Raw genomic sequence first — 17,053 nt, forward strand, 5'->3', positions numbered from 1 at the left:
TTTTAACAGTGAACAGTTAAACAGTGAACATTTGAACAGTGTGTCCCCAAGCAGAGCCATCAGCTGCTGGTGTTTCACCACCTCAGTGGTAGTGTGAGAGAGGAACACAGGACTGAGGGAGTGATTTGCTTCCACCTCTTTGGGTCTCAGCACTGGTGTTCATGAGAGCACAGGAAATCCAGAAGATGCCCCCACAGAAAATCTGAGTTCTGGCTCCTTGTAAAGCTCCTGTGGGAACCATGAAGGCACCAGCCACAGTGCAGTCCTGCCAGGAGTCCAGAGCACGAGGACTGGAAACCAAATTTGAAGCAAGACAGACATTTTTATGGGAGCACGAGTCCTGCTGAGGCCATTCCAGAGGGAAAAGGGGGATGCATCCAAGCACAACTTGTCCTGCTGGAGCCTCTCCCTGCTGGTCAGCTCCAGGGAAGGGCAGGAGTGAAGAGTGTGGTCCAAGAGAGTGAGGAGAGGTGGTCCAGTGCTGCACTGGGGTGGAGCTCACATCAGCCACAGGGATGAGCAGCCCCATTGGCCTCATCCCTTTCCCACCATGAGATATCTAAAGAGGCTGGAAGTGCATGGAAGTGCCCCTCAGATGAGATCATACTTTGCTTCTGATGTTCTTTGAAGCTGATTCCTGCCTCCTTAATCCTCTTGACAGTTCACAGAGATAATCGGAAAGTGAGAAGCAGAATTGCAGGGCCGGGGTGACAGCTTTGGGCTTTGGCTTGCTTTTCCCAAGATTTTACCAGTGGGAACAGAGCTGGAGCTGCATTTCTTCTTTCTTTGAGGCTGCAGACTTGGTGCCAGACCTGGGCCAGCTGAGATAGGCAGCTGCTGAGCTGTGTGCCCTGCAGATAAAGTGGCTGTCCCTGCCCACAGCAGTGCTGGGAGGGTTGGCTGCACATCCCTGCTCGGTGTCAGAGCACATGGAACACAGGCTGTGCTCTGGGCAGGACCCTCGAGGATTGAGGGCTGCATCCAAGGGAAAAGCAAGATGCTTTTAGCTCTGAATCAAGGCATTCAGTGTCTTCAAATCACATCCTGAAGGGTCTCACTTTAAAGCAGAGGAGACTTGAAGGATGCGATGAGTGAGCAGTGCCAGCTCCCGGCACTGGCAGTGACAGCTCCTGACAGCCCAGCAGGGAGAGAGGATCCCTCCCCATGGATCAAGAATTTCTAAATGAAAGCCCAAAGGCCAGAATCACACACACTTCCTCCACTGCTTCCTTCCTGGTTTTTATCCACTCAGTAGCTGCTAATTGCTGAGCCTTCCCCGGAGTGGGAGACCTGTTCTTAATGGGGCTTCAGGTAAAGCTGGAGAGTTATTTTCCACCAAGTCAAACCTGCCTAAAATCTGGTGGGGGTCAGAATTTATACATTCTTATGCTGCTTGAAACATAATTCTAGACAAAGCATGGAGGCTTCTTTTTCTGTGGTGTTTTGTTGGGATTTTTAAAAAATAAATCTTTCCATTTTGCCTTTATTTGCTTGGCAGCAAGAAGCATTTTGCTTCTAGAATTTTTGAAGTTAACACTTTTTAGAGTAATATTTTTTTCTCTACAAATATTCCTGTGTTCATAACAGTAATCTCCAGGGGAAGAATGCATTTCATTTGACCAAAACAGAATGCTTCATGTTGACTCAGAATGGCTTCTGGGGGTTTTGCAGTCACTTTTGTTTTGCCTAAAGAGAAAATATTCTGCTTTCTGTTTAATCTAAACATTCCACCACCAATTCTTTTCATTGCCCTGCCAAACTGAAAGGTCTTTTATTTTCAAAGATCCAGTTTCAAAACAAGTGCCTTTATAGGAGTTACTCCTGTACCTAGAGGCAGCTTTGATGGGTCACCAGGGGGAATTCAGCAGGCCAGGCTGTTTCCTTGTGAAGCTTTCCAAAATGCTCTGCCCAAAGTGTCACCGCGCTGCTAATGCTGCTATTACTGTAAAGAACAGGTTATAAACCTCCTCTCGATGCTTTTTGACCTTGATGAAGACAAACTTCATGGGGATTATGTCAAAACATGAACTTAAAGAACCTGTAAAACTCTGTGCAGGCTCCCCAGCTTAGGTATGGCTGAGTGAAGAAAATAAATGGCGAGGCCGAGGGAATTATCTTTATCTGGAACAAAGCGAGAGGCAGAATGAGAATGTTGAGGAATTTCACGGCCATGAGCAGCAGTGAATGGCTGTCCTCAGAGGCCATTTCGTGCTCATAATCCTGGCGGGCTGCGGGAGAGGCGATGTCAGCGGCGGGGCTCGGGCTGTGAGACAAATACCACCAGACAAATCGCTGTCACGCTGCAGGAATGAAAAAAAATCCCAAATCCTCTATAAAATCCTGTGCGTGTGTGTGTCAGGAGGAGGTTTCAGAGGCACAGACACGGAAATAAAGAGTTGTAGGAGAGATTGAATCTACAACCTGCTGAGGGGTTTAAACCCCTCAGCTCCAGGCTGAGGAGTGTGAGGGGACAGCTGAGACTCCCCAGCTGAGCTGGAAAACCTTCCCAAAGCTCATCTCCAGCAGCAATTCATCTCCTCCTGGTCACTACGAGCATCTCAACATGAAGGGCTTCAGTGCCTGAAGGAAAACATTTGACCTTAGAGCTGCTTTTGTGCGCGCCTCGCTCGCCGTCTGTCTGTCCCCGGGGCCGGCCAGGCCCTTCCCGCCCCATCCCGCCGGCGCGGCTTCCTTGGCTGGGTGTTTGTGTTCCCTGCCGAGCCCTGCTGGGGAAACAGCAACACCCTGGCGTGCCTGGGCTTCCTGCAAACTTCCACTGACCTGGGAGCCAGACATGCAGTCTGAGCCCCATGGAAGGGCCTTTCCCTCGGCTCCGAGCCGCGGCTGCAGCTGATAAGTCCCCGCCGTGTTTCAGCGCTTGTCTTTCTTCACGTGTAAGGAGCTTTGCAGCCCGCGGTAAATCATTCTTTTGAGTTATCCTCTGGGAATTGCTGGGTGTTTCTTTCTGGGTGAGATTCATAGGGCATTTCACCTTCCCAGCTCGGCAGGAACAGCTGTGCCAAGCTACAGGGAAATACTCTGTTTTCATAAAGGGTTTCTTTGCTGAGGAATCTCCCCTCAGAGTTCAGTGCCGGTGACTGTGGCGAGGACAGCACCTGCATTTCCCATGCCGCAGCTCTCCAGATTGCAACACTTGAGTGCAATTGATTTACACCACCTGGAACTGGAGATCTTCCTCCAGGCTGAGGTTATCATTTTTAAAGAAAAGTGACCCTGTCCCTTTTGTTTCAAGAAGTTTTGTCTCTGAGAGACTTTTTTACAAGGAGTTAACTGATTGCTGGTCGACTGGAGGTGATGAGCATGGTTGTAAAGCTGGCAGTGACACTCCTGATGTTCCAGCAGATCATTTTTCCATGCCACCGTCAGTCTGAACTACTGAGGGGTTTCAAGAAGGATCTAGTTTTTTGTCTGCACAAACCATAACAAAGGTATCAGCTGGCAGTTGATTAGCTCAGAATTTATCCTTTGCCATTTTGTTAAGCCCCAAAGCTGAGCCGCTTCATATTTGCTTATGTGCTAAGTGAGCAGTCCAGCTGCCTGGAAAGTGCTGGAAAGCCTCTCCTTCCCAATGGCATTGCCTTGCTCCTGCTTAGGAGGGGGTTTGGAGTAGCTGGAGCAGGACACACAAGGTTTGAGTTCTTCTCTGTGTCCTGGGGCTCTTTAGTGCTTGATGACTGAGATACTTGAGGCTGTCCCATTCCTGGAAGTGTCCAAGGCCAGGCTGGATGGAGCTTGGAGCAGTCCCTGCCCATGTGAGGGATGGAACTGGATGGGCTTTAAGGTTCCAACCCAAACCATTCTGGGATTCTGTGGCATTGTTTTTTCCTTCTGCACTGAGTTCCACAGTTAGGGAGGGAAACAAAGCCTCCCTGGCCTCAGGGACAGACCCAGGTGCTTGGCCTTCCCCTGCAGCTGCCTGGCCCTGATGGCTGAAGTGCAGCCCTCACCTCCTGGATAGGCTCTCATGTCAAAGCTGTAGCAGGGCAGCCCTACAAGCTGCTGCCACAGCAGAACCCCCACTCCAGGAGCTGAAATCACAGAATATTCCAGGTTGGAAGCGACCCCCAAGGATCATGGAGTCCAGCTCTTAAGTGAATGGCCAAACAGGGCTCAAAACCACAACCTTGGCTTTATTAGCACTGTGCTCTGACCAGCTGGGCCAAACCCTGTGGTTCCTACAGGTATCCCACCCACAGGTATCCCCACCTGTTTAAGAGCTCTGATACTGCAGACAGAAACAGAGAAGAAAAAGCTCTTTCATAGGCAGAGAACTCTCCAGGCTTGGTATAAACTGGACAAATCACTGAGATAACACAAATCACAGCCATCTGCTCTAGGACACCCCACTGGCTTAGCAAAGAGGAGAACCCATAAAAAAAAAAGTTTTTCTCTTTTTATTTTTTTAAGCACAGCGAGAATGATGCCCAGGAGACCCAACAACCCCAAGTGATTAACAATCACCACAGATGAAGCCATCCTTTCCTTTTCCTGATCTTTATCACCCAGAAACCGCCTCTTGCTGCTGCTACATGCACAGTGATTTTAAGATACCATCAAGATTTCAAAAAGTGATGGTAGAAAGCCAGATTTATCTAGTTTGGCTTCCAATTCAGATTGTAGCTTATCTGGGATAGTTTATCTGCAGCCCCTGGTTGGGCAGGTGGCAGTTCAGGAGCAGGCTGCTACTAAAAATCAGTTAGGACTGAAATACAGCTTCTGTCACATGCCCTGTAAATCCCTGCTTCCCTTCCCATCAGGGGGATCAGTAACACCATACCTGTCCTGTTGTCAGCTGGGAAAAGGTAGATTAACGTTAGGTCCCTTGTGAGTGGGAAAATTTGGTAGAGATGAGTCTTGGAGTTTTGGAAAGATGGTGGAGAATGGGTTAAATAATTATATTTTTTTCCTGAACAGGAAATATTTTTGAGACGTTTTATTCTGTTTTGACTAAGATGCATCAATCATTTCACAGTTCAATATTTTCCTGCCTTTTAGGATTATTTCATATTTGCTTAACTGCCTTCTTTTGATTTATGTTACTTCTTAAACAAACAGTGCTATTCTGAAATTCTTTATAAAAATACTGGCAGAAATAATTTTAAATTCAGTGCTTCCATCTTTCTAGTCAAAATTTGATTCTGAATTGTGAATAGTTTGGTATCAGGAAGCTAATTTTTTTCCCCAGTAAATTTCCTCTTGGCCTGTATCTTTATCCTATGCCCTTTTCCATCCATTCTATACTCTCGTTCATGCCCTGTCATGTGGCACATTCCTTGACCTTCCTTTTCTCCACAGGACAAGAAATAATTGTGATTACATTTCCCCTGACACCTTTTTGCACTCTGTTGCCAGTAGACAAAAATCTACTTTCTCTGCTTTTTCCTATCACAAATAACCCAATGATCTTCTTTTAATTATCCAGTGTCTTCTTTTAAGTAGAATAAAAATATTGTCACATTTGATACCTCCCAGTGTGGCTCAACTGGAGATCAAGACTGCAGAGGGATTAAGCTGCAGGGATAAACACTAAACACATTTTCATAATGTGACTCAACAGGAGAATTTAGCATTTTTGGGAAAGTGCACGAGACAGTGGAATGAGTATAAATATTTCCTATTTGTTCTGGGGCTTGGACCAAACTACAAAGTTATGGTTCAAAGATCAGGTTTCTCAGCTCCAGGCTTGATTAGAACCAGGGCCTGCCTGACCAGAAAGTTCAGATGTGTATCTGAAACTTCCTAAATGTGGGGAGATTAGAGATCTAATGTTTTAATTCTAATTAATCTCTCTCACATAACGTTTCCTGCAATGCCCTTATGCCAAAGCACAGCCAGAATAAACCAGCGGCGTGAAAGAAAAGCTGGCATAAAAGAACAGCACTAGAAATTAGAGAAATCAGCCAGATTTTGGGTCTTAATCTGCCTTGGGTCCAGTGCTCGTGCTCAGCCCCTTGCCCCAGGTCCACACACGAATCCCACGTCTTACACAGTGCCCCAAGTGCCTTTTGGAAAACACCATCACCACCTCACACGTGGCCTGTCACACACACAGCTCCAACCAGCACTTGCTCTCCTCTTGATGGAGCCCATGGTTTCTTTTGTCTGCCGAGGACAAAATTCCCAGTTCTCGAGGCTAAAATGAAGCTCCAAGTCCCACAAAAGGCAGCATGGCCACTCTGCTGTGTCCATCCCTGCCTTGGTGTGATTGGGAGGCAAACTGGGGTGGGTTGTGGAGCAAAAGAGCTCCAGCTCTGCACCGAGCTGAGGGTTAATTCCAGCTGACAACCCTTGGGTATTTCCATGACATTCCTTAAGCAAAGGTTGTCATCAGTCAAGAAATGCGTGTTGATATCCTGAGGTGAAGGACAGGGGGGCTCCCAAAGCCCAGAAGTATCTGAGCTGGTAATCCATGCAGTTTTCATGTGTCTGCACAGAAATGTGCCATTCTGGGCAATTTCTGGATAAACGTGGGGCTAAATGCAATGGTCACTGGCTCTAACCCCTGTGTGCCAGTGGCAGGATGTCACTGCATGTCCTGACCCCAAGGAAGCCTTTCTGGGCAGCTCAGTGCTCACACTGCTGGGCCCTTCCAGTGACTGAGCAGTTTTCCAAATCCATGTTCTCTTCCCTGCAGACTACAGGAATCCATTTGTGGAGATGCACCCGGAACACCCCGACATCATCTACATCACGGATGATAAGAAAACAGTGGTGATCCCCTGCCGGGTCACCTCGCCAGACATCAGACCCAAGCTCATCCAGGTAAGAGGTGGCTTCAGAGAAGCTCAGTTCAAGATTTGGGCTGCCAATAAAGCAGGGAAAACAAAAAAATTAGGTGTATAAGGCTGGGTAAATTCCATAAAAAATAGTAAAGACCCTGAAAATCCAGAAACGTGAACCTGTTCTTGCAGTGTGTTACTGTTGAACGGGGTGAAAGGATTTTTTGGGGATTAGGCTGAGTTTAGCACATTTTTTTTTATGTTTTGGCTTGGTGTTCCTCCATAAATTGGCAGGGTAGATGACAAAGCACTATTTTCTTTCGAAATTCTTTGCATGACACCTGGCTCTCTCTGAAAGGTTCTCTCTTTATACCTTGAACCTCCTTAGAACAATTGCCCATTTTTGCTTCATTTCATCAATTCAAACCAAGTCTCAGCCTTGGGAATAGATGGCTCCAGCATCCATCCCTTTGGCAGCAGTTACACCTGAATGTCAAGGTTACAGCACAGTCTGTGCAGGCCAAGGATGTTTGGGATAATAAAAATGGAAATTAAAGGTCTGGGCTCTGATCAGTCGATGGAGTCACTCATTTAAAGGGCTTCAGAAGTGCACTCCAGAGTGGCCTGTCATGGAGTGAGGAACAGGACAGAGGTCTCCTGGCTCCAATCCTGCATTTTACGTCAGGAATTCTGTGCCCTTCCCTTCCTCTGCCAGTCTGACAGCTCAGGAAATCCTGAAGGGAACAGGAGCTCATCCTGTGCCCCTTTTCCAGCTTGTTCTGGAGGGACTGTGAGGGATCAGGCTGTTCTGGATATGGGAGAGAGGGGTCTAAGCAGCTCTGCCCCTCATGGTAGTTCCATGCCTCAGATGCCCCCTTCCCCTGGGAGGCAGCACATGGAATCACAAGGGACTGGGACAGGGCTCCAGCTCCTGCTGGGACCCATGGCATGTTCCCAGTAGAGGTGCAGAGGGACAGCAGGAGTCTTGTGGCTTTGGAGATCTCTAATTTTAAATTTCATCAGCAGGGATTAAAAAAGTGGGGAAAGAGGCTCCTCTCCAGTTATCATTGTAGGCTGGATAAGTTTTACCACCTTTCTCCTTGGCTATAAAAATGAATCATCCCTCTCTGATTTGAGCCTGCTTCACCAAATTCATGGCTGGAGCAGTGCTGCAGACCCTGGCAGCATCAGGGTGGCCTTGGAATTCCCATTTCCATGTTTATTATTGATGGGCAGCCCTGCTCTTCCTGCTTCCCAGCTCAATTCCCAGTCATTTCTCCAAACACAAACTGCAGCCTGGCTGCTGGAATGAAATCTCCACCAAAATCCCTCCCACAGAAAGCTGTCCCCAGAAGATTTCCCCCTCCAAGGCTGCGCAGCTGGGGCTCAGGGCAGGGAGGCAGAGACTGGGCACAGCTCCCAAAGGAGCTGGGAGCTGCTGGGATGTGGCACCTCAGAGGCTCTGGGATCCAGCCACAGGTGGCACTGCTGGCTTGGCCCTGGCTGGGAATCCCACTGATGCCTTCAGTGCCTGCCTAGAGCAGAGGCTGGACAAGATTAAGAGAGCAAAGTGGGTATTTATTAAAGGCCTTCAGTATGTTCACCTTGGGCAGTCAGAAGCCACCAAGGGCACACCCAGGATGGATGATGGTCACGAATTTTTCAGGCAATTATAAGTTTACAAATCAGGGGTTAATCCTCCAGTTCCAGCTTCAGGCAATGAGGTCATATTCCCCCCAGTTTGCTCCCCCCCAATTCACTTTTCTTGATACTTTTCAGGGCTTGAGGCAGTAGGGTGTCCTTGAATCTCAGGCCTGGAGGAACTGTTTTGTCTGACCAAGATGTGAGGACAGTTAACTAACACTCTGGATGGAGTTTAGAGTTGTACACTGATGCAGTGCAGGGTTTTGAAGAATACAAAAGCTGAAGTCCTAAGGCAGCGCCACAGCGCCGGGGTGGCGGCTCCCGCGCCGGGAGGAAGCGGGGCAGGAGAGGGGCGGAGGTGAGCATGGGGGAGGAGAGGTGAGCCAGGCCATCAGACAAATTTAGAACATCCTCTCCTTCCAAATTTAATCTCCAGGAGACAACTGGAGAGGGAGGACAACACTTCAAAGGGAGGAAAGCCACTGTGATTTCCTTCGAGCAGCACTGACGCTTTTTTGTTTGATTGTTTAAATAGGTATTTGTGAATATTTTATGAAGATGTTTAATCTGTGTCTGGTGTTGAAAAGGGCCTCCTGAGTAGGGTTATTTTTCCTTCCCCCTTCCCCCAGGCATTGGGGAGCAGAGCTGCCAAACCCTGAAGTTCAGCTTTATCACGTTTTATTATTCTTGTGGAAAATGGACTCTTTACCACCGTAAATTAAGTTCCTTATGTTACCATTATACTTTTAAATCCTTGTGCTCTCTTTAAACATGCTCAGAGAAAGGTACCTCTTGCTTATACTTTAGCAGATCCCAGCTATCTCAGTATATGTTAATAATCTTTGTTATTAACAAACTCATGCTTAAGACACACAGTTCAGGCTTTTAATTTTGCTTAATGTGATTTTAATTCGGGGCAAAAAGAGCTTTTTCAGTCATGTCAGATCTGTTTAGTCACTGATCTGGTTCAGTGTGCATTTGCCACTTCCAGCTTTGACCTTCACGAGTGCTAAAGCATGATTATGCCTCGGGTTTCAGATCTCTTTCTGTAATTTTTCCTATTTTTCCTCATGGTTCTAAACAGAGATGCCACAGCTTGATTATTTCAAAAGCATTTACAAGAGACCCTTGTTTCCTACTGCTGTCAGAACAAATGCTGCTCCAAAAGACAGCGACTGTCTGGCTGTCCCCCCTTCCCTGTGCAGTATCACCAGTCCCTCAGCCAGAATTCCTTTGGGTTTGGTCCATGCTGGAATTGTAACAATTGACCCAAACCAAGGCCAACCTGGTGACTTGTATGTCCAGAGCCCCAGGCTGCAAGCTGTGTGGAACAGGAGGATTGTTTAAACTGAATCCAATTTAAGCTGCCCTGCCAAACCAGAGTCCTGACTGCTGGGAGACAAACAGGAGCTGCCCTCAACAGGAATAGGAGCAAAACTGTTCCATCAGGGGTGAATTCCTGCTTTCAGTCCCTTGGTTAGTTCCCAAAGCTGAAGCAGGGTCTCTCTGGAAAGGAAAACCTCCCCTTGCTTCACCTTTGAGCAGCCAGGATATGAGGAGGAGGGAGAAGCAAATAAAGTCAATTACCATGAGGTAACTGCAGGCACACTGAAGTTTGCCCAGACCTTTCATTTTTGGCACAGACGTGATCTCAACACTCCCAAAGAGCATCCTCAGTCCTAAAGAGCCTCCCTGTGTCCTGCTGGGAAAGCCAGAGCTACCTGTGCTTCCATTCCCCCACCTGCAAACCCCTGAAACTCCCTGGGCATTTCAGGGAGCTCTTTTAATTTCACATACTTCTTTTGTACATTATAATCCAGGATTTTCAAAATTTTTGGAAAGTAAACTACATTCCCTCTAGCAAATAGAGGATTTCCCTGTGTGTTAATAACAACAATAAACTGATTATTCCCCTCAACAAAAGCCAAGCTGCTCAACACTGGTATTGTCCAAGGGTAGACAGAGGAGGGTTCATTCTTTTTAAATGAATTTTTGCTCTAGTTTGTTTTCCACATCTGCCTTTTCTATTCTCACTTCTTCCTCATAAGCAGAATTGAGAGGTTTTTTTCAAGAATCTCACAGCATTACAAGTATTTATGAATTTTGACCTAAAAGTGCTTTAATCTCTTTATTTCTGTGATTTACACTCCTAAGTCACTCAGGCTGCTTCCATGGCAATCCTTGGGGTGCTCTGAGAGTGTCTCCCCCCCTTCTGTGGGATAGAGGGAATTTGGGGAGTGCCCACAGACCAGAGCTCATAGATAAGCACAGTCAGGTGAGTTAGTGAACAATTCTGATTTTGGGAGAGTCTAACTTCACTCATGTTTTCAAAGTACAATGAGGAAAATGTGTGGTAGCTCCATGTGGCACTGGGAGGAAACACCTGCGAAAACATCACCCCACAAAATTCATATAAGATGGGCATAAGGATTTCCAAAGAAGGGATGAGGGAAATGAGTCCCACACATGAGATCTGAGAGGACTGGGACTCCTGAACTGGCTGCCCAAGTGTTGAGTTTCAGAGACACTCCTGCTTTAGGGAGGGCTTTCCTGTTTGCTCAGGCTGCTGCTGCTGCAGGTCTGTGTGGACAGAGACCCCAAAGCCCTGGGGAAGGTCAAAGCCCTGCCCTGCCCCTAAGGCAGAGCAATCCGAGGGGAATGGGATTCTCACTCCTTGTCTGTTCCCTTGCAGTACCCTTCTTCTGCAGTGATCAACTTCAAGAAGATGTTGTGGGACCCCAGGAGAGGCTTTGTCATCCCCTCCCACTCCTTTGTGCCCTCTGGGATCCTCACGTGCTCGGCCCACGTCAATGGCAGCGTCTTCAACTCCTACTACATGGCCCAGAGACTGGGTGAGTGCCAGGGGGCAGCACAGAGCCTGTGTCACTGGCAACCCCTGGGTATCACTCCTTGCTCAGCCTCAGTTCTGTCTGATAGATCTCCCTGGGCTGCATCTGTGGCAAGTCCAACCTGGAATGCTAAAAGTAAACTCCTTCTTCCTTTTTTTCTCCCTATTCAATAGAACCTGGATTGGAGCCATTCCTGGTTTTGAAAAATGACCAAGTGCTGAGGTGGTACAAAACAGGAGTGTTTTATTCCAACCCCACCAAGGCTTTGTTTGCTTGGATTGAGCTGTATTTACATTAAAACAACTGCTGGTTCAGGACAAAGCAAACAGCAGCTTTCTTTTTGCTTCTGGTCATTAACCACGTGTGATCATCGTATGGAAACCTCACTACACTGCTAATTCACATCTTTGCTTTTTATAGATTTTCTCTTGGTGATTTACTACACCATTTCCCTTGGATTTACAGCTGAGCTTCATCTCATAATTAAAATCTGAATTTGAAGCAGCTGAACATTAAATTTTTGAGTGCTGGGCATTTATATGAAACCAATTAGAATTTATTTTTCTTTTGTTTTCTATGTATGTTCTTTATCGCCTCATATATCTTCTATTTACTTGGACTTCATTCCCATTAGCTCATGGCATCTTTCTACACAATCAGCACTCAGCTTTGAACAACAGGCTTGTAAATTTGTGTGGCAGCCAAATAAAAGTCCTGTAAATCTCTCTTTTTCTCCTTTTTATTCCTTATTTGAGTAATTTTTTCTTAAAATAATGAATGTAAACCTACAAAATCTCTTACACCATCCCTCTGCACCTCAGAAGGACCCAGGAAATCCCTTTCAGTCATGTGTTACTGTCAGTGCTCAGGTGTGGATTTGGGATTGGGCACCAAAAACTGATGGAAGTTCAGAGCTGATGTATTTGGCAAATGTGTAAGAGCAAGACTTGGGGATCCCGCTGGGGGATTTGGGGATCCCATTCAGGAAGGAAAGGGAGCTGGGCAGGAGAAGGCAGGAGTAACACGTCTCATGTCCAGCAAAAGTGGATCCTCTCATTTTGAGTCCTTTTTCACCTTTGGAAACTCGTCTCTGTGGAGCTGATTAGAGGGTTGGAGCCATGGCACATGGAAGGGCAGACATTCCTGACTGTGTCCGTGGGAGCAGGGATCCACTGGTGGATCCCAAAGTGATGCAGGGAGTGCTGCTGGTCACAGCTTTGCCTCTTCCATTGCAGAGGGCAGAATACAGAACCTGGCTCTGAAGGCAAGTGCCAGAAAGCTGCTGGTTGGAGAAACTCTCAAGCTGGAGTGCAAAGCAGAGACCTTCATCAACGGGCGCATCGAGTTCATCTGGACATGTCCCCGTGGCACAGTGAGTGCATGGACTCCCTGTATTCCCCCTCTTCCCAAAATTCACAGGGCTGAGAAAACCTCATTATTACTTCTTCTGAAATTATCCAACCATTTATAAGCCTATCATTGACTGAACTTTGTGTTTGGATGAATCTAAAGCTTCTCAGCCCTACTTGAACCTGTAGATCAAACTGCAAACCTCACTAAATAAACCTGGCAAGAAATGCCAGGAGTGTTTCCATCTTTTTGGGAAGAAAAACTCCTTCATTCCTTCTGTCCTGGCTGTCTCACAGTGACAAGTCTGAAATGCAGGTTGTAAGCTGTCAATCTCCCCATCTATTCTGGTATTTATGAAGTAGGAAAAAATGAAGGAAAACACAGCTGAACCTGTGGAAATCATCCCCAAAGAATGAAATGTAAATTCTGAGTCATGAGCTTTCTGTGGATACAATACAAAAGTGCCAAATTTGAAGTAGAAATAAGTAAGAGACCTAACATTTGAGGCACCAAACCCTCTCACTTCTCCTAAAAAAAGCCAAAACAGAGGGAAATCATTTCCCAAATCAGTTCATTTGTCTGATATTCTATTCTTGGTTCTGCTTGGTGCCGAGAATTAAAATAATTGGGTTTTTTTTCTTTTTAGTTCAGCAAAATAGACATTGTAAAGAAGCATCTAGGCTTTTTAGGAAGATGTAAATTGTGATTCCTAAAAACTGATTAATTTTGATTTGTTTCCTTAAAAAAAAAGAATGTCTGGGTTTGTTTTGGTGAGGTAACTACAGAAAATATAACATAGAATTTATAGAGGTCCAGGCACTACAGTGTTACTGAATGAATTTGGTTTCTTGAACCCCATATGGTGGAAAAGATTCGTTTTCCTATGAACTCTCCTTATATTTCTAACATTATAAATGTAAAACTTCTTGGCCAAATCTCTGGGATCAAAAATCCTATCGAAAGCGATAATGCTGTCTAAAATTCCCCAGGAATTTGCATTGGCACTTGGCTGTCATAATATATTATATTTCTGTCATAATATATTTCTTTTAGAAAGCAGGAGGTTTTTAATACAGAAAAAATACTGACTGTGACCAACATAAATTTAAAAACCCTCAAAACCAAACCCTCGGAGCACAGCTGTGACCCTGCAGCAGTTTTACCCTGAGATCCCTGGGATTTGGTCCTGGAAAAGGGCTGGGAGGCATCCCCTTGTTTACCTGCCCAGCATTCAGTACAAAGTGCCACATTTCCACTCTGCTTCTCTCTCTTATTAGACTTGATAATGAAACTTCACACAAGAGCTCTTCCTGCTGATCTGCCTTTTATATTATTTATTTCAGTGATGGGGAGATGTGATCGTTTTGATACAAATCACTGCTTTCCTTTACTGGCAGCCTTGGAAAGGGTGAACACAATAATCCAGTTTACTCTGCTTTTTGACCCTGTTTTTTGTGATTCCCAGCACCCCCACCCCAGGAGAACAATGGACCAGAGTGATGTGGTGTACAAAGCCGGCAGCAGCCTGGTAATTGAAAATGTCACCATGGAAGATGGGGGCCTGTACATCTGCAGGACATTCAATGCCACCAGACTGGAGGCCAATGTCACTGTCACTGTGTACGGTGAGTGCTGCAGCCAAACCAGGATGGACCAGAACCAGCAGTGCTCAGCTTAAGAGGATAATGCCAAGCTGTAAAATCTGTTGATTGAAATGGCACCAGGGAGAAAGTCAACATTAATCTCAAACACCTCTAATTAGTCAATGACAGTCAGCTCTCATGTCTTCAAGAGGTACAGTTAGATAGCATAGTGGGAAGGAATTGTTCCCTGGGAGGGTGGGCAGGCCCTGGCACAGGTGCCCAGAGCTGCTGTGGCTGCCCCTGGATCCCTGGAAGTGTCCCAGGCCAGGTTGGAACAGCCTGAGATAGCGGAAGGTGTCCCTGCCATGGCAGGCGTGGCACTGGATGGGCTTTAAGGTCCCTCCCTACCCAAACCAGTCTAGGATTCTGTGATGCCTGAGGGAGCTGAACTGTTTGAAAAAGCTGGCACCAAGTGTGGTTGCTGAGGCCCTGGAAAATCCATCCTGTGGGCTCCACATGGACAAGAGATGCCCTGGGCACTCTCCACACCAATCCAGGGGCAATGCAAGTGCATATCCTCTGCTTTCCATGTGAATTTATGTGGGAACAGCCCTTCCTGGCCGAGGCTGGGCTGCACAGGGGAGCTGAGGGAACAGCCTGATCCATTTGGTTCTGTGCAGGTCTCTATTGAAAAAAATCCCATTTGGGAACAGAGCAATCACAGGTGTGAGCTCTGTGCTGTGGCACAGCTGCCATTCCAAGTCTCCCTGCCCATTTCTCTCCCCAGAAAAACCCTACATCACGGTCTCACACAAGAAGGGGCCTTACTACGAGATTACCTCAGGACACAAGTCCCTGAAGCTGGCTGCCAAGGTGGACGCCTTTCCTCGGCCCACTGTCACCTGGTGAGTGCCCCAGCAACATCAAGGAATGCCTGGGCTCCTTTAGGAATCCTGTCTGGAACAGATCACCACCATTCCTCGCTCACCACACAGGTCAGGGATGGGAGCTGGGAGTGCTCAGAGCTGTAGGCTCAGCTAAGCTGTCGCTCCACTCTGGGCCCCTGAGCTCTGGGAGGCTGGGCCAGCCACCCCTCATTGCCAGGTGTTATTGTCACTGCTTTAATTGAAGGGATGGGACCACAGTTGGGTTAAGAACAATTTATTGCTCAGATAAAAGTCAGTCTCAAAGGCCATGAGATTTAAAAGAGCACACAGTCAACCATGGCTCAAAGTAGTCACAAGTTCTTCATTGCAAGACAATATAGAACTTTCTGATCCAATGGACACTTGTCACAAAGTTTATTTTGCTTTTCTAATCTATCACCTTTACTTCTACTGCACTGCAGATACTTTTATCCAATGGGCTATTATCACACATGCACACACATATGCTTCTTTTATAACATATAAACTCTTAGTTTACTCTACACAATTACACCCCTACACTATAAACCCTTCACCATCTTACCCAATACAGTTTCTATTCTTACTTACAACTATAGAAGCATAAGTTTATAGTTTTTCTGCTTAATGTCTGTGTACTTTATGTTTACATCAATCCTAGCTTCTTCCAAGGCTTCAGATCAAACCCTTCAGTGTCTCTGGAAGTTTCTATCTTTCCATTTCCTGCACCCAGGCTGTGTTCTTCTCCTAGCCATGAAAGAAAGGTCCCTGCAGGAAAAAAAAGTGTGTTTCACTTTCTCTGGACACAGAATAATTTGGGAGATCCAAGGAGAAAGCTCTCGGGGAACGGTTTCCTGCTTACCCCCAGCAGTGATGATCAGTCTGCAAGGGGGCAGGGGATAGCAGCAAAAGGACATATTTTTAACATAAGAAATTGTTTCTCTCCAGAGCTTTTAAATAATGTCCTCCAATCCTGTGCCAACAGATCCTTGCAGTGAATCCTCCTGAGCAAACTCTCCACCAGGAGTGCAATGGATCTGCTAAACAGGAGGGGCAACCAACAGCAACTCCAGGAGATATTCAAGTCTCTCTTTACCCTTTCATCACTTGTCCTCTCTCCTGCTCTGTCTTTAGCAACCCCATCCAGTGCCTTTTACATCTTTAACTGCCTTAAATCCCATGGGACAGCTGGCAGGGGTGTGCCTGTCCTGGCAGATAAGATGGCATTTCCCTGGAGCACCTGCCCTTGGCCGGCTGAGAGCCTGGCAGGCAGCAAAAGGATGCTCAGTGCTGGCCTTGCTGCTTTTATTAGCAGTGAAATAACATGAAATCCTCTAATTTTAGTGGAAACAGTGCCAGGAAGTGTTTTTAACTGCTGCTGTTATTTAGGGATGGGGATGTTTTGGGAGCTGATTGGGGACCAACCCCTTCTCCCTGCCAAGCCTTTGTTCCTGGGCTCAGCGTGGAGCTCTTTGGTGGCTGCCTGGGACCACCAGAGCTGCCTTCCCTTGCAGCCCCAGCTGTTGATGTTGGAGGTCTCTCAGGATGGTTGTTTTTATGACTGAAAAGGAAGTTTCCAGCATCCCCAGGCAGTGGGAGATGCCCCTGCATCCTTCCACCAGGCCCAAAGCTCTGTGTGTGGCAAAGCCTGGCCTATTTCCTAACCATAAACCCACGTGTGGGGTGAGCAGTGGAGAGGAGCCTCTCCTGCAGATGCTGCTCTCCTGCCCTGAGGGAGTATTCCAGGCTGGGAATTCCTCACTGACCTCCCTATGGACCAGCCTTCTCCAGGTCACAGAGTTTAACTTTTTCAGAAGCAGTAAAGGCTCACAGGGACATCCTGTGAGACAATTCTGCTGAATTCATCTCTTCCTATTCAATGATTTCCCACTCTTTGTGTTGCCCATCCAGCTTCATTTGGGGGCTTTTAGATCATAGCTGAGCATGTGAGAGGCACTGTTCATTCAGATAAAATAAACCAC

At 46.7% G+C, this 17,053-nt stretch overlaps 1 protein-coding gene across 1 annotated transcript in view; it reads left to right on the top strand.

The window, feature by feature from the left end:
* The window catches only part of LOC311158021 (vascular endothelial growth factor receptor kdr-like), a 126,447-nt gene that overhangs the window by 41,579 nt on the left and 67,815 nt on the right, over positions 1-17,053 (top strand). Inside the window, exons 4-8 of the mRNA XM_084213122.1 lie at positions 6,656-6,783; positions 11,077-11,236; positions 12,469-12,605; positions 14,049-14,208; positions 14,954-15,071. Of these exons, the coding sequence (XP_084069248.1) occupies positions 6,656-6,783; positions 11,077-11,236; positions 12,469-12,605; positions 14,049-14,208; positions 14,954-15,071 (703 nt within the window). The remainder of the gene's footprint in view (positions 1-6,655; positions 6,784-11,076; positions 11,237-12,468; positions 12,606-14,048; positions 14,209-14,953; positions 15,072-17,053) is intronic.

This window comes from Fringilla coelebs, assembly GCF_963513975.1.
Source record: "Fringilla coelebs genome assembly, chromosome: 11".
Classification (NCBI taxonomy): domain Eukaryota; kingdom Metazoa; phylum Chordata; class Aves; order Passeriformes; family Fringillidae; genus Fringilla; species Fringilla coelebs.